Source organism: Monodon monoceros, unplaced genomic scaffold (genome assembly GCF_005190385.1).
Source record: "Monodon monoceros isolate NGI ecotype Baffin Bay Population unplaced genomic scaffold, NGI_Narwhal_1 Super_Scaffold_21, whole genome shotgun sequence".
Lineage (NCBI taxonomy): Eukaryota > Metazoa > Chordata > Mammalia > Artiodactyla > Monodontidae > Monodon > Monodon monoceros.
Window position 1 is genome coordinate 13526587 of NW_021703778.1, and position 23076 is coordinate 13549662.

The 23076-nt window shown below is 48.9% G+C and overlaps 2 protein-coding genes across 12 annotated transcripts in view; one reads left to right on the plus strand and one right to left on the minus strand.

The window, feature by feature from the left end:
• DNAJC1 (DnaJ heat shock protein family (Hsp40) member C1) overlaps window positions 1-6309 on the plus strand; it is a 203092-nt gene extending 196783 nt beyond the window's left edge. The window contains exons 11-12 of one of the 2 annotated variants that reach the window (XM_029237487.1): window positions 922-1352; window positions 3802-6309. In XM_029237487.1, the coding sequence (XP_029093320.1) occupies window positions 922-1352; window positions 3802-3870 (500 nt within the window). In that variant the 3' untranslated portion in view covers window positions 3871-6309. The remainder of the gene's footprint in view (window positions 1-921; window positions 1353-3801) is intronic. The other variant, XM_029237488.1, reaches the window with a different exon arrangement.
• Window positions 6310-17342: 11033 nt separating this feature from the next.
• MLLT10 (MLLT10 histone lysine methyltransferase DOT1L cofactor) overlaps window positions 17343-23076 on the minus strand; it is a 245652-nt gene continuing 239918 nt past the window's right edge. For 6 of the 10 annotated variants that reach the window (XM_029239228.1, XM_029239227.1, XM_029239224.1 and 3 more), the window contains 2 exons: window positions 20843-21037; window positions 17555-19099 (listed from right to left, as the gene is read on the minus strand). In XM_029239228.1, coding sequence (XP_029095061.1) covers window positions 19055-19099; window positions 20843-21037 — 240 coding nt within the window. In that variant the 3' untranslated portion in view covers window positions 17555-19054. Of the gene's footprint in view, window positions 19100-20034; window positions 20162-20842; window positions 21038-23076 lie in introns of all 10 variants that reach the window. The other 4 variants (XR_003796058.1, XR_003796057.1, XM_029239223.1 and 1 more) reach the window with 4 other exon arrangements.

Consider the following 23076-nt stretch of genomic DNA (forward strand, 5'->3'; position numbering starts at 1 on the left):
GCTCGGAACCAAGAAGAAAATGCCTCCTAAACCTTCCAACTCCACTTAAATACAGGTCCCTGCACTCGATGTAACCTACTAGGGACCAGCAAACCCTGAGATCTCGAAACGTCTCCCTTGGAGAGGACGGGGCGTGCGGTTCTGCGGGCTCCAGCGAGGAGGGCATTTCCAGACTGCTCTCCTACCAGCGCAGCTGTTGGTCTGCGTGTGGAGGCCCAAGCGCGCAACGTGCTTCTGTGAAAGACGCTCCTCTCCGACACAGTCTCCAGAAACCTGCTCCTGAAAAAGCAGTGGGGCACAGACAGATCTTCCTAGAGCACCGGAGGGGTTGGGAGTGTGTGAGCAGGGCGGGAAAGGCGTGGCTGAACACACCCGTGGGTGGCACGAGGAGTGTGATTTTCTGTCAAGCGAGGCATCGCGGTGGCACAGGAAGCAGCTTGGCTGGCGGGGGGGGGGGGGGGGGCCCCCCCCCCCCCCCCCCCGCCGTGCAGGGTTAGCCCAGCGGGAGGTCTGACGGATTCACTGTACTTGCGCTCGCGGAACTAATAACAACCCTAGATTCTGAAGAACATTTTTCCATACCTCGAGAGTAGCCGCTTATCCCCTCTCAAAGAGACCTTCTCATCCTCTGATTGCAACCTGGCCCTGGGAGGCCCCCGAAGTCCTCAGAGCGGTGGAAGGACAAAGACTTGGAATCAGACAGAAGTGGGTTCAGATCCCACCTCTGCTGCTTCTGAGACTGACTTCCCTCCTCTGTGCAATTGGGGTCACGATGGCTGTCTTTATAGAATAGTGTGAACATTAAGTATACAATACATGCAAAATGCCCAGCGCACTGTCTGCTGTGGTGAAGGCAGCTGTCCTGACTTTTGTCACCGGAACTGACCTTGCCCTTACCCCTCCGTGTGTCCTTTCTCACAGGGATGGTCAGACTCTCCGAACTCAGATCCACAGCCCAGAACTCCCGGCCCCCCAAGGCCGCCACCACCTTGCCGGACGACATCATCACTCAGCGGGAGGAGGCCAAGCAGGCTGGGGAGCTGCAGGAGGAGGACGGCGAGGAGGAGGCCGATCCGGAGGCCGCGGAGGAGAGCCGGCCTCGGAGGCGGAGGCCAGCCCTGCCGCCCGAGCCGGAGGAGAAAGTCCGGGGAAAGAGGCAGAAGGACTTCGACATGTCGGAACAGCACGAGTCCAGCGACGATGAGAGCCAGAAGAGAGAGCGAGCGCGAGCCGCAGAGGAGCCCTGGACTCAGAGCCAACAGAAGCTTCTGGAGTTAGCATTACAGCAGTACCCAAAGGGATCCTCTGACCGCTGGGACAAAATCGCCAAGTGTGTCCCGTCCAAGAGTAAGGTGGGTGACGCCGGGAAGGAAGGCCTCCGAGCGGGTCTAGATCACACGGACGCGGCCGCAGCGGGTCCACCGGCTTTCCCTCCTCCTACGCGTCTTTCTATCCGCCTCATCTCTTACCTGCCAGTTACCTTCCACTAGATGTCTCCCGAGAGCCTGTGAATCTGCACTCGACTGCTTAGTGTAAATGAGGTCAAGATTCCAAGTTGAATCGTTATACAGACCAGTTATGTTTTCTCAGCGAAAACCCCACGCATAGATCATAACCTGCCCCCACAGCAATCCCGCCAACCTTCTGGAGCGTTCGCTCGGCGGGGGCGGGGCGGGGACGGCCGGGCAGCATCCTTGTCGCTGCGAGGGCCGCGCAGGGCCAGGCCTCCCTCGCCGGCGGAGGCTCCCTTCGGCCAGCAAGGAGAAGGTTTCCCACAGAATCACGAGCCCCTCCGGCGCTTCACAGCTCCTTAACCCGGGGAACACGTGTGGCGGCCAGCGTCGCCATGGTCACCAGTTCTGCCGTGTAACTTGTCTCAGCGGTGGCACCTGTGGACCAAAGGCTGGAAGTAGTGTTGGGGGCGGGGTCAGGGAGAGGTTGCCCTCAGGATCAGGATCCAGCTTGTCCTCTGTAGCCCTTTCCTCCCAGTGTACAGCTTTTAGTGTCTGTTTAAACACATCTGCAGAGAGTTCCCAAATGCCAACTCAGATAGGAGGGAAGGGGGCAGCCCCTGTGGGAAGTCAGGCCCTGTCCGGCCTCTGTCTTCTGCTCCGACAGTTGGGAGCTGCAGAGCCTCCGGTGTGATGTTTTCAACCCAAGCCTTTCCTGATACAGCCTCCTGGGCGTCTTTCCTCGTAGTCATACCCTTCGTCTGAGGCACCAGGAACACCGAGAAATCAAAAGAGCCAGTCTCCTTTGCCTTCTCTGCCCATCACTCAGTAGCCTGTGGGCACACTGATGTTCATTTACGTTCCTTTTTTTTTTAATTGAAATTCGATGTTGGAAAATCTAGCTCGTGGCCATGGATGTCCCCGTGCGTACAAGTCTAGTTATCTATCACCTACTTTAAAATGAGGAAGTTGAGAATTCCTGGGGAGAAAAATAAACCATTAGCAGTTGATCTATTTGAGAAACACAGATCCTCTCAGCCCCTCCAACTGGTTTGCCAGAAGTAATTATTTTCCCTGAATTTCTTTAGCATCTGTCGGGACACAGGCATTTATTTACATGTGTGATGAATTGACACTGGCTTAAAATGAAGGAGCTGGAACCGTGGATTCCTGCGGACAGCACACTCAGAAACTCATTGCCTTGGGGTTTGGAAACCTTCCTGGTTCAGGGAGGAATGAGCAGCATGGTTTATTATCCTGCAGGTGTTCCCCTTACGCCTCCACGTCAGAACCAGGTCCAGGGGAGGTTGCCTGCTGGCTTGCCCCCTACAGGGCGACTCCCTGGAAGTGGCCTGCAAGCCGCTGGGAGCCCTGGGCCTGAAGGAGGAGCCTCTGCCTGAGGCCCACACGGGGCTGGGCTGGGCCGCCCACCCTGGCAGGCCTGCTGCTCAGAGCCCAGGGTCCCCGCATCCCCCCACAGAGCGCTGGGCCGGCCGGGCAGCTTGGCTGTTAGGGAAAGGGTGACACTTTAGGCAGGTGGCCCTTGGGGATGCAGAAGAGGCCCTTATTAGAAGATTCTCTCAGAACACTACTAAGCCAGAACTCCAGGAAGAGAATGAACACCATTCTCCGTCCAGGGCCTCTGGTAAAGTCGTCAGCTGCGGAGCACAACCAGTTCACGTGTGACCGTAAGTTAGTGAAGGCTGACAGTGCCTTGGGGTGTTTTTGAACAGAAACAGAAATGGATTCTGGAAAGTACCTTGTGATAAACAAGAGAGCAATGAGGCCCTTCCCCTGCTTCATCAGGGGTCCTCACCCCAAGGGGTGACAGCGACAGGCAGCGGGCGTCTGAAGTTATTAGTTCTGTAGCCTGACTGGAAGGCTGGAAGACCTCGGCGGGTCTGGCACAAGCCGGAGGAAGAGCAGGGCACACTCCCCGCAGTAGCCCGTGGGGCTGGGCCGACGTGGCCCTACCCTACTGCAGGAAGGTCCCAGGGGCCCCCAGGGAGAGGCAAAGCATAATGAGAATGACGTTGTGGATGCCTGGCCTCAAGGCTTTTCGTTTCTCTGAAGTAATGTGTTGTGACAAAACGGTGAAATGTTAAAATGTTAAGTACCACTGGTGAGTCGAAAGTCACCATCACAGTAACAAAAGTCTCCGTCCCACAGACAGCAGCCACCGGCCCCTCCCCCAGGGTGCACATCACACCTCCCGCCCGGGCACCCAGGGAATTCCAGGTGGACAGAACAGCCCTTGGTCAGCGCTGGGCACGGCAGGCTCACCCCACGAGGGTCACTCTGATTGTAACTGTCAACTCTCTGTCTCTCTCTCCTCTCTCTCTCTCTCCAGGAAGACTGTATCGCTAGATACAAGCTGCTGGTTGAACTGGTCCAAAAGAAAAAGCAAGCTAAAAGCTGAATCCTCTGGAAGATGATGTTTACCTTATTTTCCAAAAGGATTGTTTTAAAAATCTTATGCAGAAATTTGCATTTTGTACCTCACTATTTCTATGCGTCATGTGCCTTAGTAAAAAAAAATTAAAAATGTAACATAAATGTTGTGCTACGTTGTTTAAACAAATACTGTGTTAAAGGAGAAAAAAGCAGATTTGGGTATTTTATAGATTATTTTCTCTCTCATCACTGCAAAGTTTAATTTCCTGGGGAACAAACTGAATCGTGCTTTCTAACAGTGAGGCAAATGGATGATTTTGAAGGAACATATGAGTGAACTAATGTGTAAGAATGAAGACTTAATGTGTTTCTTTGACCAAAGATCACACCAGCTAATGAGTAGCAGGATGCCAGTATTTGGGAGAACAAACCAGCTTTGTACTGAGCTAGCTGGCTGGGAGTAGTGTGGGGTTATCTTAACTGTATGTATATGCATATGTTATATGTATGTAGAAAAAAATAAGTCTAAATGCACAAGGACATCATAAACTCTTAAGTTTGGATGGTTTGGTAGATGTGCATACCCAACGGATAGAATTTCCAGACAACACGTAGGCAAGGTTTTTCGGATCTGATGACACTGGGTCCCACTTTTCAATACCTGAGTTAAAAATCACTATTTTGTGCTGTTACTTTTGACTGAACCATCACCATCAGCTGAGTGCTCCTTTTTAAATCTGTCATTTGCTCAGGGCTGAAAGCAGTTTGCTGAAGTACAGATTGCCTAAACTTGAAAACCATTAAGATCACCAGAACAGTGCTTCCCTGGTGCCGCAGCGGTTGAGAATCCGCCTGCCAATGCAGGGGACACGGGTTCAAGCCCTGGTCCGGGAAGATCAGGTGCTGCAGAGCGACTAAGCCCACGAGCCACAACTACTGAGCCGGCGAGCCACAACTACTGAAGCCTGCGCACCTGGAGCCCGTGCTCCACAACAAGAGAAGCCACTGCAATGAGAAGCCCGCACACCGCAACGAAGAGTAGACCCCACTCGCTGCAACTAGAGAAAGCCTGCCGCGCAACAACGAAGACCCAACGCAGCCAAAAATAAATTTAAAAAAAAAGATCACCAGAACACATTTCAGGGAGGTGATTTGATAAAATGCTATAAAGACGTCATTTTTCTCTAAGGATTGAAATGAGGTTAGATTCCCGGAGAAGGTTTGGGTGGCAGCAGCCACACTGGCTCTGTAACCTTTCAGCCTGAGCAGGACACACGTGGCTCCAGCTAGGCCCGCCGCTGATGCTGTGGAGGACCTGCCACCTCTGTGATGTCAAAAAGAGAAGTGGAGAAACTGTTCCAAGTCATCGTTTTCATGAACTGAGTCCTCGGGCAGCAGCTCCCCTGAGCCTCATCCTGGTCGGAAAGGGGAGGCAGCCGGGGAGGGAGAGGCTGCCTGGCCTGCATGTCAGGAGGCCTCTTTCTAAGAACAAACAAGAGCCGGTCACGGGCGGCACCAGAGCCAACAGCTTCTGCCCCAGAACTTTCTCCTGGAGCCAATGGGGCCATGAGGTTATTACTGTGCATTCGCTTCGGGCCAAGGCCCACTCCCCATTGGTGTGGGACGTCTCAGAGGAAGAAGCTGGTGCATGGAGGGAATCAGGAAGGGATTGTTCTGGCTGCTTTCCAGGCCTTGGGTCCATCCTGTCTCCGAGTCCAGGGTCAGGCTTGTCACACAGCTTGGTTGTCCAGCCTGTGACATTCTGTGAGCATCCTTCCATGAAATCACCCTTTTCACTTATGGTACTTTGAATTGGGTTTCTGTTGCATGCACCCCCAAATCCCATGACCAGATTTCTGGGCTTCCAGTGTGGGGAGAGCCCCACAGGGGTCCAAAGATGCCTTAAGAGGTACAATTTAGGATGAAATGCCCTAATTTGCCTACCAACCTCATCTTTTGCACACTCACTAAGGAGGAGTCTTCTAGCATAGTTTTCTACTGATGACTATCCCTGCCACCAGCCCCTTTCTGCGTGGCCTCCCCTATTTGGGGGACCTGGAGCTGCTGAGTTTTGTTGAAGTAGGACCAGTGGGCCGGGTGGGGCAGGGCTCAGGGGCTCAGCTGCACACAGGAGACCCGTGGGGTTCAGCTTGAGTGAGGTCACGGTCGGGAAAGCAATGGCACCTCCAAAAGGGGTTCCCGACACAGGTCACATGGGGACCAGGCACGGCCCCCCTCTCCTTCCTGACGCCCCAGGGAAGTGCTCTCTAAACCCACCCCTCAGCCCCGCCTTGTGACCTTATCTATCTATTCACACCTCCGAGCTGTGTGACATCAGTGCCTTGTCTTACCTCTTTGTCTCGATTCCCTTCTGGAAAAATAGGGAGTAACGGTGGATGCTGCATAGGTTGTTACGATGATAATCTGGCTTGTTGAACACAATAAATGTTCTTTTTCTATCTGACCATCCAGGCTTCCTGTTACCATCATTTTCAGTGGCTGCAGACGCAGGTAGCAGGGCTGACAGGCCACCAGCCATGCTCATTTGGTCCCTCGTGGGCGGGAATCCCTAGCCTGGGCCCCAGGAGTCCTGGGCACTGTACAGGCCCCGGTGGGAGCTTTGGGAGCCCTGCCAAAGGTATGCAAAGTCTTTATTCTTTTGGACGTGTGGTTTTCTGGAGAGAGGGTACACATCTTTCACCAGTTGCCCCAAAGGTTCCTTACCCAAAAAGGTTAACTCAGGCCTCTGCTCAAGTGTTTACTCTGACTGCAGCCCACCAAGGGCCCACGTGGTACAAGGACGATCCTCAGACTTGGCCTCTGACAAAAAGAGGCCCAGAATTCGACCTCAGAGTCCCCACCCCACTCAGACCCTGGCAGAGGGAACAGCAGGAGGTGTCTCTTCGTGCGGGGCTTGGAAAGCGCTGGCCTGGCCCCAGCACGCGCCGCCCACCTGCGCCCCCTGGCCCCACACAGCTTGGGGTGTCTGCCCCCGTCTTCCCGGAGAACCGGGCCCTTTGTCCTGTAGTAATTGACATTTACTTTCTCCACTGGGGCAAAAGCTTACAGCTCAGTTCTTCACACCACCGACGGCAGCAGTTTTTAAGCCCATTCACACGTTCCCTCCCGTGTCCTCACGAAGCCCCTGACTGTTCTAGCAGGTTCCCGCCAGCAGCCAGCGCTGCTTCGAGGCCAGGTGCTGTCACCCGCTGCCCAGGGCCCGGCGGGGCTGGCAGGCCTGTGTTCTTTCCCGGCTGTGCCTCACGATGCTTTGTTACTAAGAACTGAGGTTCCCAGTGGACGACCTGGTGCTTCTGTGACATTTGCTTAGGAACCACCTAGAAGTCTTGCGCTCTTATCTCCTTGATTGACCCATGTGTGCTTGGCAAACGTTCCGCCCCACAAGACGGGATCCGTTTTGACTGGAATATTGCCCCCGTGGGCCGAGTCTTCTCCTGGGTTCCTGTCAGAGTTTTAGAATAAATCATAGGCAGCTTTCCCCAGTCGATGTTCCGGATGCCTTAAAAAGGCCTCTTGCCTCTTGGTATGTGCCAGCCCTGCCCTCACACCAAGTCCACCCACCCCTTTTGAAAGTAGAGAACTCATCCCTTTAAAATACCAACTACCTCAGCCTTACTTCCACCTGTAGGGGAGTTGTTGTAGTTAGGTTTTTTTCCTAACACTTAAACGGCACAGCTTAAGTTGTGATGTTCTATACACACAGGGTGACCACAGGTCCCAAGTGGCCCCGGACAGTCCCAGTTTATACCTGTCTCCGTGCACCCAGTCTGGACTGCACGTTACATGGTCACCCGTCTGTGAGGGGCTGCTGGAGGATGGCTGGTCCCAGAGGTCCCTGGGGGGTGGGGGGGGACGGACTCTGAACCACACCCCCATCCCAGATGGCTCTGAGGCGTCCGCGTTCGTTTTGCTCGCCTGTGGCTGAGAAAGCACGAGGACGCAGCGACTGTGCTGACCCTGAGCCCTGGTGCCCCCAGGGGCACAGGGACCCGCCTGAGTCGGGCCCATCCCGACCGGGGGGCTCCTGCCAGCGTCAGGCAGACTCCCCCTGCGCTCCCGCAGCTGCCCCGGCCGTGGCCCCCTTTAGCGGTTTGCCGCACGGCCTCCCCTCCCGCCGCCCCCGCCGCTCCACCTGTAGCTGGGATCACGGCGGGGCTGGCCTGGAAGCCACCCCACTGTCTTGGCAGGAGTCCCAGCCTCCTGTTTGAATAAACTGCTTGGCCCTCAGCCTTCGACTTGATTCACCGGAGAGCTAAATTAACACGCTGTAAAACTGAACGGCTGCAATTATTTTCCCCTCTGGTCTGGGGAGAAAAAGAATGTCTTCATGTAGGACAGAAAAAGGGAAACCACGTTCGCAATCGGATCCCCAGGGGGAAGCTACCAGTGTGTCCAGAGAGAGCCAGGGGCCAGCCCCGGGGCTGTCACCTGCCCTGGTGGGAGGGGGGGGGGCAGGGCAGCCCCTCCTCCCACTGCCCCCACTGAGCACCTGGCCTGGCTGCTCTGGGACCCTCCAGCCTCAGCTGGGACCCGCGGGTCCAGCTCCCTTCCTCACGCCCTCCGTGCCCTCCCACTTCAGGAACTGCTACAGGAACGAACAAAAAGACACCGGATTCTTCTGTAGGGAAAGTTGCCTGCTCACCTCTTGCCTTCACCACCTGTCATAAGCCAGGAGCCTGAGGGTCAGTATCCCCTGGATTATTACAGGAGTTTAACTCAATTAAGCCCATCTTTGGTTAGTACAGTTTAAAATGAAATCCTACTTTTACAAAATGAAATGGACAAAGATTTGAGCGGCAATGAGGGAGTCGTCTTTTTTAATGAAGTATAGCTGACTTACAATGCTGTGTTAGTTTCTGAAGCACAGCGATTCAGTTATACATACACACATATATATATTCTTTTTCATATTCTTTTCCATTATGGTTTATTACAGGATATTGAATACAGTTCCTATCCTATACAGTAGGACCTTGTTATCTACTTTATATAGAGTCGTTAGTAACTGTTAATCCCAAACTCCTAATTTATCCCTCCCCACCCCCTTTCCCCTTTGGTAACCAGAAGTTTGTTTTCTAGTCTGAGTCGTCTTTTAATTTTGTGTGTCCTAAGTTACAAAGGAACACGAACAATCTCTGCCATGCTTTCTTTTCTGTTGTAACTCAAAAAGAAATATTTTGTAAAATTTAAGATAAAATATCAAATTGTTTATCCCAAATTATCTCGGTTCCAATCTGTCTCACAAAGGACGATGTTCCTGCAGTGACAACTAGATGCCTCCAGACGTCTGACCCAAGCTGGTCTCCTGTTTTTAAGAGGCCTGGCATAGGAAACTCCCTTGGAACTCTCCTCTGGCTAAACTAAGATCTATCCTGTTATGTGAAAACTGGAACCAAAGCATTGGATGTGGACGTTTTTGCCTGGGGCTGTGTTTCCGTAACAGGGGAGAGGCCGATTCTGGCCTGGGGTGGGTGACGACGAACCCAAACTTGAACCCAAACTTGCTTTAATCCTGGGACCGGTCGGCTCCAAATACCTCTCCCCCCCACCCCCCACCGCCGCTCAGCACCAGCTCCTGGCAGCAGCGAAAGCAGCTGTTTGCAGCCAGCTGAGTGGCCGAAGGGGCCACTTCCTCCGGGAGCAAAGCCTGGGGTGAGGCCGGGCCGCTTGGTACCTCCTTTGGGGTCTTGGCTTGGACATTAACTCCAAACCAGAACGAGGGCTGCAGTCATGGAGAAAGACTGTTCTGAGGGAGGAGTTAAACATGGGTCGTAAATCAGAAGAAAGTAAAGAAGCTTGCAAGGACCTGAGAAGCCCGAAGCTGTGAGAGCTGCGGGCAGGGAGGGCCGACGTTTACAAGGTCACGGGCCTGCCCACTGCGATGCTGAAGGCCACAGAGCTACCCTGGGCCCCCAGTAAAACCCAAGACCGAGCACTGACGCCTGCGGTTGAAGTGTCAAAGGCTCACATCGGGGTGAACAACAAGGCCACCTGATCCGCAGCTGGGAGAGGCCAGTTCTTGAAATAGCCGCAAGGCCCACGATGGGCAGCTGCGAGGCTTCGCCCAGAGCCTGGGAAGGATGGGGGGCGTCAGGAGTGGGGTGGGGCAGAGGGCCTGGGAAGGGCAGGGAAAGCAGCCTGACGGCCCAGCAGTTTCTCACCGGAGCCCCCAGACACCCAGGGCAGGACCCCAGTCCACACTCCGCCTTCACAGGCGGCTGGAGGGAGGAGAACCACTGCACCCGGCCAAGAGTTTGCAAAGAAACTCTGCACCTTATTTTGTTCACAGACTGCCCGCACACGAAGGGTTCAGCTGCGGAAACACCTGTCCATCCTTGCTCCGGGAGGAGGGGGAGAACCAGCGAGATCGCCGCGGCAGGAGCAGCGGCGATGCCAAAAATGTAAAATCTCCTAATTAATCCGTCTGCTTGTTCAGTGAGCCAAGTGAAAAACAGCAGATGCATCAATCAGAATTTGAGGGAAACCAAATTAACTCCATCAGCAAAAAAGTGAACGTCTTGCTTCAAACTTCAGGAGGACCAGCACAGCCAGACCGCTGTGCACTCACAGCCGCCAATCGCGAGGTGCCTCCTTCCCCGCCTGGCCTGGCTGTGCAACCCATCCTCCCCAACCCCTGCCGCTCACGCCACCCAAGCCGCTCCTGGTCACGTCACTTTCTAAGCACTGGATCCAGGAGGCGTTTTCAGGTTGGATCTTCAGTCCTGATGAGCAGCGGGCGGTGTCACCTTTCAACTTTCTGCAGCCTCAAGCTTTTCGGGAATGAAGTGCGTGTAATTCAAGAAAACGGGGAGCCCTCCCGGCCCGTCCTCAGATCCCTGTACAGGCCCTTTATCTCCCACCTGCCTTCTAAACCTCAGGGTCCCCAAGGGCCAGCCTCCAGCACACCCTCCTCGCGGCTATTGCCTGTACCGCCTGCACTGGCCTGATGGGGACCAGCCTCCCCGTGCCCGAGCCAACCATCATCCCCTCTGCTGAGGAAGCCTGGGCCTCCCTCACGTCCAGTACCACAGCAAGGCTGGGAAGTCTGCCCCTCTGGGTCCCCTCCCTGGGAAGCAGAGGTTAGAAGCCCTCCCACAGAACGAGAAGCAAGACAACGCATCTCCAGCCCAAAGCCAGCGATGGAGTCTGTTCATTCCTTGCCCCTAAAAGCCTTAGCTTGGTCGAAACACCACTGCAGTTTCCGGATCCTACTTGGGGGTCACTTCCCCCACGGGACCCAAACGTGCCTTTCTTTCCCACCCTCCATTTGATCTCATCTGAACCTTCAAACCAGTTCAGTTCAGTTTGTCTGTTCCCCAGTTCTGCCTCTGTGCCCAAAGCAGCCAGAGGTCTGGGGGTCAGAGTGGCCACAGCTGCAAGGATGTCACAGCACCACCCGGGCTCTGCCCCTGAGGACAGACTCACCAAGCCTGAACTGTGACCAAAGGCAGCTCACAGTTCACTGAAGTCTTTACTGAATTTACGGGATTGTAAACATTCAGTGATGGGTATGAAAGAGACATTTCCTTTGTTGCCAATACCAAGGTGAGGCGTTGGGACTGTAAGTGGAACAACAGTTGGCGTGAATTCTTAACAAGGTAAAATTATCTGAAAAAATCTAACGGCTTCCCAGTGTTTACAAAAGTTCACAACTATTTCATTTGGAAAGGCCTAGTGTGATGTATACCAAAAGTGGTTTTCATCAGTGTGTGTTTTGTTTCCAGTAAGTGAAGTTTAAGATTCATGGTATGTGTCTCCCGTTGCGGAGCACAGGCTCCGGACGCACAGGCTCAGCGGCCATGGCTCACGGGCCCAGCCGCTCGGCGGCATGTGGGATCTTCCCAGACCGGGGCACGAACCCGTGTCCCCTGCATCGGCAGGCGGACTCTCAACCACTGCGCCACCAGGGAAGCCCCATCCCCTACTTTTAAAAGCAAAGCTACATTCCGTTGTGAGGCACCTTTTGCCTACAATGCCAGGGCCTCTGCTGTCTTGGGGAGTGTCCAGGGGCAGTGGTCATTCTGTCCTCTGCTTGGTTGATGGAGTGCTTAAGAAAGCCACCTGGCGACCTGCGTTCTCAGCCCTCCCGCCCGGCACCTGCTCTTGACCCTACGACCCAGCACACTCCCACGGCACTTCTGCAAAGAAGTCCAGACGGGAACCAGCCCATGGCATCCCGAGTCACATGCAGAGCACCCCTGCCCGAGGGTCTGTGCTGGGCAACGAGCAGTAGCTGCTCAGAAACGTCTCAGAGCAAAACCCAACAGGGAAGCAGGACGCAGCAGCCCAGGCGCATTTCATGCGGTGGGGGGACGAGGCTGCCCAGCACGTCGGGCAAGTTCCAACAGCGGCTTAAGCATGTGGAGCCACACCAAGACACAGGCACAAGCCAAGAGCCCAGACAAGTGTCACGTGCTTAAGAACTGAAAAGGTGCACCGCCGGCTAACGTTTTGTGGAGGGCTGGGAGAGTGAAGACTGAGGTGGCGGCTAACAGTGACGAGGCACTGGCCCTCTGGAGGAAGGCGGGTCCTCAGCCCTGCGGGAGACAAGACTCTGCAGAATCAGATAATCATTTTCCTATTCGTGTATCAAAAAGGAAGTCTTCCCAGGAACCTAAAATGCGCTCCTTAGTAAAGTTAAAAGCCTAAACCAGTTTTCCTTGTTTATTCAACTCTTAATTAAGAGGACCCAGTTACACAGATGAGGTATATTCTGGTTCAATTAAGTCTGAACCTTTGCAAGGCCCACAGGTGATCCTGATGCACACTGAGAGCCGGGAACCACTCGGGTTTCTCTTTTATTTAAATGCCTCTGGTTAAAGCTAACTGTGTAAAACGAGAATTTACTCTTTACCAAGTATGAATACAGCTTTACTGATGTGCTCTGATTCTCATCTGGAACTTACCTTCCTTTCATCTTCACTGCGGTTATTTCCTTCCTCTTTCCGCTGCGGCAGTTTGCAGGGCTCTCTCTGTCTCACCTAATGACGTCTAAGAGGCGGACACAAGGCGGTGTGCTCGGCCGCTGCGCAGCGTCTACTCCCGAGCGAGCTTAAACAACCTCAGGATGGAACCACCCTGCTGCCGAAGCACAAAGCGCCCAGAGGCTCCTGGAGCGAATCGTCGCGAGGCACCAACGGCCTCAGGAGCGTCATCTTCTCCAAACAAGAACGGATGTCACCAAGCTGGTGATACAGGTCCTTCCTGACCTCACTGCCCTCACAAGAACAACGAACAACTGTTCACGGACAACACACCCCTCAGAAAATCCCAGACTACGGGCGTGAGGCTGAAGCACCGCCGGCACCACAGAGACCACGACGCACCTCACCTGGCAGAGTCAGAGGAGCCGCCCCAGGCCCGCCCAACACCACCCAGCAGGGCCCCTGAGCCCACCGCTCCTCCGGCGGGCATCTAGCGCCCTCGCCCCAGCACTGTGGGCTGCTTCACGGGAGCCCCTACTGCAGCCACCCCGCCGCATCACCGGAGGAGCTGCGGGGCTCGACCCCTGGGCATCTGTGGTGGAGAAGACCGTGGGGCTTCCGACAACCGGCACTCGGCCGACCGAGCTCCTACCTGCTAAGCCCAGGCGGCGGTCCCTGCCAGCGGCTCTGCCCGGCTGCGGCAGCACGTCCGACCAGGTAGCCCGACAGGGCGCAGGGTGTGGGCCTGGGGGCCCGGAGCCGGCTGTTGCCCCCGCACGGGCGGCAGTTTACTCGGAGCCCCGCCCACCGGAGAGGCAGCTGGGACGCAGGCACGAGGGCGCCGAACGGCAGCTCTCTCACAGCCCCGCCCACCGCCGAGTGGAGCTCTGCGGGCCCCCTGCCCAGGAAGGCGGCCGCAACGCCGGCAGAGCCGCACCGCCCACCCCTGCTGGAGCCCTGGAGCCGAGTCCAGCAGGGGCAGAGCTCTGACGAGCAGATCCAGCGGCCCCGTTCAGCCAGGAAACTTGAGACACCGGTCGGCGTGAGTCGAGACCACGAAGCGCCTTACCTGTCTTGGAGCGAGTTCTCCCACTCCACCTGGGCAGGGGAACTAATTTGTAGCCCCACCCACTGCTGAATACAGCTGCCCGCCCTCTCACCCAGGAAGCCTGACCAGAGCACACAGCAAGCTGTGTAGCCCATCCGAGAGCCGTGCTTACAGTGGCACTTAAAACAGTGCACAGCCTGTGCTTCCTGTCTGCAGAGCAACACCGGCGGCCCTGTCTGACCAGGGAATTCAGCGCATAGTTTAGCCTAATTAGGGCCCCGAAACAATGCTGCCCCGCCAGGGAGGGAAGCTAACTCAGAGCCCTGCTGAATACTGGGTAGAGTACCCCGTCCCGACAGTCTGATGAGCCCGACCAGAGACCCCAGGCAACAGCAAAGCCCGTCCTACAGCCTTACTAGGGCAGGGAAACCAGCCAGCTTTCCTATCCAAGTTCTCTCAGCAGCACCACCACCCCTGCCCCCCACCCCAGGGTTCTGGGCAGTGGCCTTGCCCCAAAGTAGACCCTGATATAGCAGCCCCCCCCCCACCCCAGCCCACAAACATTACCAGCAGACACATCCAGAAACCCCAACAGGGCTGACTGGTGATAAACTGTCTCTGCCAAAATGAACCTGTAAAATCTGGAAGAGGAGCCCACTTACTCAAATGCTCAGATACCAACATAAGGAATCAAGGATCACAAAAATTCAGGTAAGCATGACACCACCAAAGTGACTAGTAACTGATGCTAAAGAAATGGAGATCTATGAACTATCAGACAAAGAATTCAGAATAATCCTCTTGAACTTTAGTGAACTACAAGGACACACAGCTAAACGAAATTAGGAAAACAATATGTGAACAAAATGAGAAGTTGAACAAAGAAACAGAAACCATTAAAAGCAAACAGAAATCCTAGAGCTGAAAAATACAATGACTGAGCTGAAGCATTCAACAGAGAGCTTCAAAATCAGACGACCATGCAGGAGAAACAATCAATGACCTAGAAGACAGGACATTTGAAATTACCCAGTCAGAGGAGCAAAAGGAAAAAAAAAAGAAAAAGTGAAGAAAGCCTTATGGGGCACAATCAAAAGAACCAATATCTGCATTATGGGAATTTCAGGAGAAGAGAAAGGGGAAGGGACAGAAAGTACGTTCAAAGCAATAATGTGGAAAAGCTTCCCAAACTTGGGGAGAGAAATGAACAGATCCATGAGGCCCAGTAGACCCCAAACAGGTTGAGCCTAAATAGGGCTACACTGAAACACATTAAAAATATCAAAAGTCAAAGACAAATAATTTTGAAAGCAACAAGAGACAAGAGAGAAGTTACATACAAGGGAAACCCCATAAGACTATCAGCAGATTTCTCAAAAGAAACTTCAGGCCAGGAGAGATGGGATGATACATTCAAAGTATCGAAAGTAAAAAACTGTCAACCAAGAAGCCTGTATCAGGCAAAACTGTCCTTCAGAAATGAAGGAGGGATAAAGATTTTCCTGAACAAGCAGAAGCTGAGGGAGCTCATCACCAGGAGACCTGCTTTACAAGAAATCCTAAAGGGAGTTGAGTGGAAGTAAAAGGATGCTAATTAACATTATACAATATAAGAAGGTACCATAAAATTCAATGATAATGGTAAATATACATTCAAAATTAGATTCTGTAATATGGTAATGGTGGTGCATAATTCACTTACAACTCTAAAAGTTAAAAAACAGACAGTAAAAAGAATCATAACTATAAAAATCTGTTATTGGATACACAATATGAAAAATATGTAAACTGTAATATCAGTAACATAAAATGTGAGGGGAAGAGAAGTAAAAGTGTGAAGCTTAGGACAGCTATGTAAGTTAAGTTGTTGTCATTTTAAAATAGGGTGTGTTATAATTTTAAGATATTTTATGTAAGACTCATGTAACCACATGGGAAAAATCTGTAGTAATTACACAAAAAGAACATGATAGAGGAGTCAAAGCATACTGGTACCCAAAGACATCAAAACACAGAAAGACAGCAGGATAAGGAACAAGGAACAATGGGTCTATAAAACAGCCAGAAAACAATGAACAAAATGGCAACAGCAAGTCCATACTTGTCAATAATTGCTTTAAACAAAAATAGATTAAATTCTCCAATAAAAATAAAAAGAATGACGGAATGGATAAAAACACAAGATCCAACAACATGCTGCTGCCTACAAGAGACTCGCTTTAGCCTTTAAGACAATTAACTGAGAGTGAAGTGATAGAAAAAGACATCTCAAGCAAAACTAACCAAAAAGAAGCAGGGAGAGGTAGCTATACCTACATATATCAGACAAAATAGACTGTAAACTAAAAATGATAAAAAGAGACAAAGAAGGTCATTATATAATGATAAAGGGGTCAAACCATCAAGAAGATATAACAACAAACTGAAAAAGACAACCTATAGAATGGGAAAAAATATTTGCAAATCATGTATCTGATAAGGGATTAATATCCAAAATACATAAAGAACTCAGACAACTCAACAGAAAAAACCAAAAATAAACCAAATAATCCAATTTTTAAATGGGCAAAGGACCTCAACAGACATTTTCCAAAGAAGACATACAGATGGCCAACAGATACATGAAAAGTCCCTTGAAAATTCCTCAACATCACTAATCATCAGGGAAATGCATATCAAAACCACAATGAGATGTCACCTCATGCCTGTTAGAATGGCTATTATCAAACTACCATCTGATCCAGCAACCTCACTTCTGGGAACATATCCAAAGGAAACAAAACCACTTATGTTGAAGAGATAGCTATACCCCTATATGTTCATAGCAGCATTACTCACAATAGCCAAGATATGGAAATAACCTAAATGTCCACTGATGGATGAAGTTGTGGTATATGAGTCTGTATGTATTTGTGTGTGTATATATATGTGTGTGTCTATACACACACATATACATACATACGATGTGTGATGGAATATTATTCAGCCATAAAAAAGGAAGGAAACCCTGCTATTGTGACAACATGGATGGACCTTGAAGGCACTGTGCTAAGTGAATTAAGTCAAACAGAGAAAGACAAATACTGTATGATCTCATATGTAGAATCTTATTAAAAGAACAAAATTTAACTCATAGAAAAGAGGTGGGGGTTGAGGGAGAGGGAACTGGACAAAGGTGGTCAAACAGTTCAGATTTCCAGTTATAAGATAAATAAGTACTAGGACTGTAAAAGTACAACACGATTACTGTTGTGAAGTCTGCTGTACATGATATACAGGAAAGTGGTTAAAGAGAGTAAATTCTAAGAGTTCTCATCACAAGGAAAACACTTTTTTTGTCATTCTCTTTTTTTAGTATCTGTATGAGATGATGGATGTTTAACTACACTTATTGTGGTAATCATTTCACAATATATATAAGTCAAATTATTATGCTGTCCACCTTAAACTTATACTGTGCTGTATGTCAAGTATATCTTAATAAAACTGGAAAAAAAGGCAGAGTTATAAACATTATTAAATTTTATTAACAAAAACTTTGTACATTTTAATACATGTGGAATTTTACATCTAAGTAAAATAACGACACATTCAAAATTTACCATTTATACAAATTGTTACAGAATAACAACCAGTGGGTTAAATAAGTAAAATAAACCACACCGATTTTTTTAAATTATCTACAAAAGATTTGACTTTCTTTAAAATTCCCCTGAACATATAAAAATAAATTAATTTTACTTTTCAATTAAATCTACCAATTAGAAATATTACAAATCAAAATATCAATGTTATCTTATGAATTTTTCACAATACAAAACAGATTCACAAAACCTTATTTACAGAAATGAGGTAAGAACTGTGCAATGTTTATTAACCAAGAGACATATTGCAGAATTAACATGTTCTTCCAGCTAAGTACACAGTGGAGGTCTAATTACAGCTGGGTCTTTTCCACTAATAATTCACACATTTAAGAATAGTTCAATGATTACATCCCCAATTGTTTAATTTATACTCTGCTATACTGTCATACCAGGAGTGGGGATACCCAACATGGAAGGGCTGTAATACAGATTTCACCTGTTTCAGGAACTGCAGTGGTGGGTTTTTTGTATTGTTTTGTTTGTTTCAAATCATTGTCAATAATGGGAAGTTGTCTAACTTAAGAAAAAAAGAAAATTCTTACCAAATCCACTCATTTTTCTTGTGACTCATTAGTGGATAAATACCCAGGTAATAGTTTTGCCTGAGCTAGCTACAGTGGCATAGAAAGTTCTTAATAAAGGCAGAACCATGGGGAAGGCTGCTGGTGCAACGCCGACTGTCCCTACTACTCCCAAGGGCTGAGAGCGCAGGCTCAGCTGTCCAGAGCCACTTCAGCACAAGGCAGGTCCTAACAGGCACTTGATTCAGGCCAAACCCTACCAGCAGTTTCAGAGTGGCCCCTCTTTCACTTTGAATTGAGCTGGTTCCCTCAGCAGCCTTAGAAATCACTGAACTCAAGCTTTCTTTAAAATATGAGTAGGTCTTAACACTAAAGAAAAAGCATTTAGCAAAAGAAAATTACCTTTAGCAGAAGCAGACATTTACCATCCTAACTTGATTACCAAAATTGGCCAAATCCCATTAGAAAGGAAATTTTCATAATAAAGATTGCCAAGTCCAAGTGGATGACCTATTTATTTGTAATATTTAACCAATAAAACTCCAATAGAAGAAATTAGACAGTTCCTTGAAATTTGTTTTGACTCACAGAGCAAGCAAACTGTAACCCAAACAAAAGATCATATTTCACGTTCCAACTTTTACATTAAAATCAAATGGTTTAAAAATGGAACAAGTCTTTAGTTTTGCTATTCATCTCGCCAATTTATAACAAAATTAGTTGTACACCAACTATATTAAATTCCTCTTAGGCTGATAAACTCATTGCATGTAAATTACTTCAATGACAAAAGTTAGCTATTAAATTTTCTTTCAAAATTCAAAAAATGTGGGTGAGGGGTGGGGGATATGGGAATTCCATTTCAGTGCAACAAAGCAACAAGAAAATCAATCAAAGCCTTACAAGAATGCTCTTGGGGCAATTAATCCTTTGTCGTGCAGCTGGTTTCTTGTTGCATTTCTTCATAGGTGTAGTAAGGGGACTGCAACAGCAGCCAGATGAAGTGCTAGAATAGCAGGATAGTCCATTTCTAGATGTTTCTCAAGTGTCAACTTTTTTCTTGAGCAACAGGCCCAGTTTTATCACTAAGTCTCTGCAGTTAAAACAAACAAAATAAGATGCATTAGCTAAATGAATTTTTGGCCCCCACTTAAGATAATATCCTCTTACTTGAAATTTTAACTGAGATAAAAGGCCATATATACAGTTATTCCTTTTTTTCTAAAAGTCAGCATGGCTACTTTTCAGCATAATATAAAGACATGAATTTACTGCTAAACATTCAGTTGCTTTATATTAAATTCAGCAGTATACAAAGACAGAAGTGCCCCTCTGAGGGAGGATTCATAAGGAATGAATGCAGAAACCATCCCCCCAGACTGACTTTTCCACAGAAGCAGTAACACAGTAGTGTGGAAAATCAACTAACAAAGTCATGGGTTCTGATCCCACATGTGCTATGTGTCCTTTGAGCTTTAACCTCTTTGAATCTCCCTATTTAAAAAATGGGGTTACAGCCTATTAATATTTTAAAGATTGGAACCACGTATACTATTGTATCTAACAAAGATGCCTGCCACATAGCAGGATACTCATAAATATTATTTCCCAGCCTTGCTTTTCTACATTAATTAATATTGTTTATTTTATAGTGTTTACTATTGTGATTTTCCATTAAAAATACATTTCATACTGTATAATTTTTTTTAACACAAGAAAAAACTTAGGAAAAAACGGTTAAAAAAAATTCTAAATTAATACAGAATCAATGAAATTTTCCATGTCTGCAAAACTAGGTTTGTGATAATGACAGTATTCACAGTCAGGAAGTCAGAGGAACAGTGGGGCAAACGAAAAGCATTGAAGAGTTAATGAAAACCAATAATTCTATATTTTGAGCCAATTCTTGTTACTAAATACAAACTAAAGTTTCTGAAAACTAAAAGCACAGTAAAGAGCAAACTTTCAAAGTAATGGGAAAGAGCAAACATTGTGACTTTTAACACCATTTTTTGCCAAGTCTCCCACCTCATTCTTTCCCTTCTTCCTTTTCCTGATGTCCAGTCTCCATTCTATATCCCAATATCCTTCCTCTAACAGGGTTCTGCCCTGAACTGGAATTTAGGGGAAACATTTATACTCCAGTAAAGTAGACCTGATTGAAGGGGAGAATTAATAGAAAGAAACAGCCTTAAAATGTGTGCTACTATATGTATAGTATACTGTTCCTGCACCCATTTTTATTTATCTTAACTTGTACATTGAAAGGGTAAGATGCTATCACTTACATGAGATTAATAAAGAATTTAAATTTCATTACAAATGTGATTATGATTTACTTTCTATCAGGTAGAATAACTGGATTGCCCTAAAGTTTATATATTAATTTTATTATAAATATAATTCAATTTTAGCATGTCTGAGCAAAATAATAAAAATATTCCTAAATTATCTAGACTATTTCTATAATTAAACAAATTAGTTAAACAAAGATTCTCAAAACACCAACTACTATCTTCTGATTGGACTGTCCAATTCCACTTGCCATATCACACTAAAACACATTTTCATTTTGAAAAATTGCTGAGTTATAAAAGTCTTCCAACCTTACATGCAAATTCAAACTGATATACTTAGAGGATATATAAATTGGCTTAGGTCCTTTGTGTTTACAATATCCAGGTGCTGAAACAACTGGTTTTAAGAAGAAATTATCAGGGGGATAATATATTTTAAGGGGGGTGGGGAGGAAGAGAGGGGCTGGACAGTCATCTCTGATTAATCAATAAAATTCGTTTTGATATTTCACTAGCTGTAACAAAGCACAGACACTTACTGTTACCTTCTGACTTGCATTATCGCCATGGATGGTGAGGAACGGGTTGGTGGTGGCTGGATGAAGCGGAGGCGCCTGCGTGCCTGCGAGCAGGTTGTTGATGGGCATCTGCGTGGGTGCCGGGATCTGCAGCTGCTGGAGATCAGGCTGGTGGTGCTGCTGCACCAGCTGATACAGAAGGGCCTGGTGCTGCTCCTTAGGTAAGAACATGCAGGAGAAGGTGAGTCCCAGTGCAGACCCGGCAGTCAGGACAGCCTGCTTTCTCTCTTCTTTGCTCTGATATTAGGTATTTAAGTGACAGCAAAGTCATACTACTAAGAAAGACAACAAGAGTCTCATCTGGAAGAACACACTGCACTAGATAATAACCATCTACTGTAAAATGTCAATATCATCAGGGAATGGCCTTATTTTCAAAATGGGGCAAACAAACGTAGGAGACCCCTATTCATATGCGGTTGCCCATGATAATCAAGGAGAATGGCAACTTAGAGCAGCCATGTGACCTGCATTTGGCTTTAGAATGCACTGCATGGTGAAATCCCTCCCTTAATAATTCTGGGAACTTAAAATAACTTTTAAAGTTCTCATTCATGCCAACAGAAAGAGTGCTTTCTTGATGCGGTTATGAGACCATGCCTTCCAGCGAGCACCCCTGAGCGCTTACTATGATGTGCCAGGCACTGTTCTGGGGTGAAGAAATGTTAGGAAATGAGTACTGCCCAGGGTCGGGGGGAACAGGAGTGTAAGAGAGAGGACAGCAGGGGCGGGGGTCAGGGTGGTTCTCACTTGGACACAGACACGAGGAGATGAGGGAATTCTCTATGTGGATATGGGGGGGCAGGGGTGGGTGGGTTCCAGGCAGAGAGAGTGCTAGCCAGTGCCGAGGGGCCCCGTGGCACACCCAGCATGACACAGGATGAGCAAGGAGACCGGGCCGGAGTGCAGTGAGCAGGAAGGAGGCCAGAGAAGGATGAGGGTCTGGAGCGTTGGCCGAGAGAGCTCTGGTTTTTCTCAAAGTAATGCGGGAAGGCAAAGGAAGATTTTGAACAGAGGAGCGACACAACCTGACCTAGGATTCTTGATGGATTCAATGTGAGGTGTCAGAAAAAGAGAGGGGTGAAGGAATAACTGCTTGAGCAGCTGGAAGGATGGAGGTGCATCAGCTGAGGTGGGGCAGCCATGTGGAAGGTCAGCAGTTCTGTCTGGACACATTAATTATGCCTGCACCATCTATTAAGAGAGCCAAGTGGTGGCAACTAAGTAAGCAGTGGATATGGGAGCTTGAAATTCCAGAGAGCGGCCCGGGCTGGAGACGTCGGTATCAGCACAGACAGTATTTAAAGCTTTGTGGCTGGAGGAGATCCTGAATTCTAGGATGCTCTGAAATGAGTGGGGCTGAGGAGAAGAGGAGGACCCAGAAAAGGAAGCTAAAAAGGAAGAACCAGTTAGGTAGGAAGAAAACCAAGATAATGTGGTATCTTGGGAGCTAAGGGAAGAAAATGTTTCCAGTGGGCAGAAGCCGTTACCAGGTCAGGGAAGAGGCCAGGCAGAAATGGACAGGGCTGAGCATGGGGCAGCAGCTGGTGGGGAGGAGGGTCAGGAGGTCGAGCAAGAGTTTTCCTTAAGGTGGGAGGAGGGAGGTGCCTCACAGCACCATTCCTGACTATGTGAAGTTTGATGCTTGTAAATAAACAAACCTCACACCACAACCTTGGCTGCAAAGGAAACGCCAAGTCTAATCCACTCAGTCTTCCTGGTCTCTGGGTAATAATTTGTGCTAAAAATTCCATGATCAACCACGTTCCAGAAACGAGACACCTATACGTGCTGTTCTTAGAGTAAAATCTTGATTAACAGGAAGAACCCCAAATAAACTGAATTCCAGAACTTCATATTAAGATGAGGCAAGAGATAAGAAAACAAGATTACATTTTAGTGTAAGCGTTTAAGAATTTATATAGGGCTTCCCTGGTGGCGCAGTGGTTAAGAGTCTGCCTGCCGATGCAGGGGACACGGGTTCGTGCCCCGGTCTGGGGAGATCCCACGTGCCGTGGAGCGGCTGGGCCCGTGAGCCATGGCCGCTGAGCCTGCGCGTCCGGAGCCTGTGCTCCGCAACGGGAGAGGCCACACCAGTGAGAGGCCCGCGTACGGCAAAAAAAAAAAAAAAAAAAGTATTTATATAGACTCTATCCTTATACCACTGTTAAGAACAGTGACAATGATCCAGAATT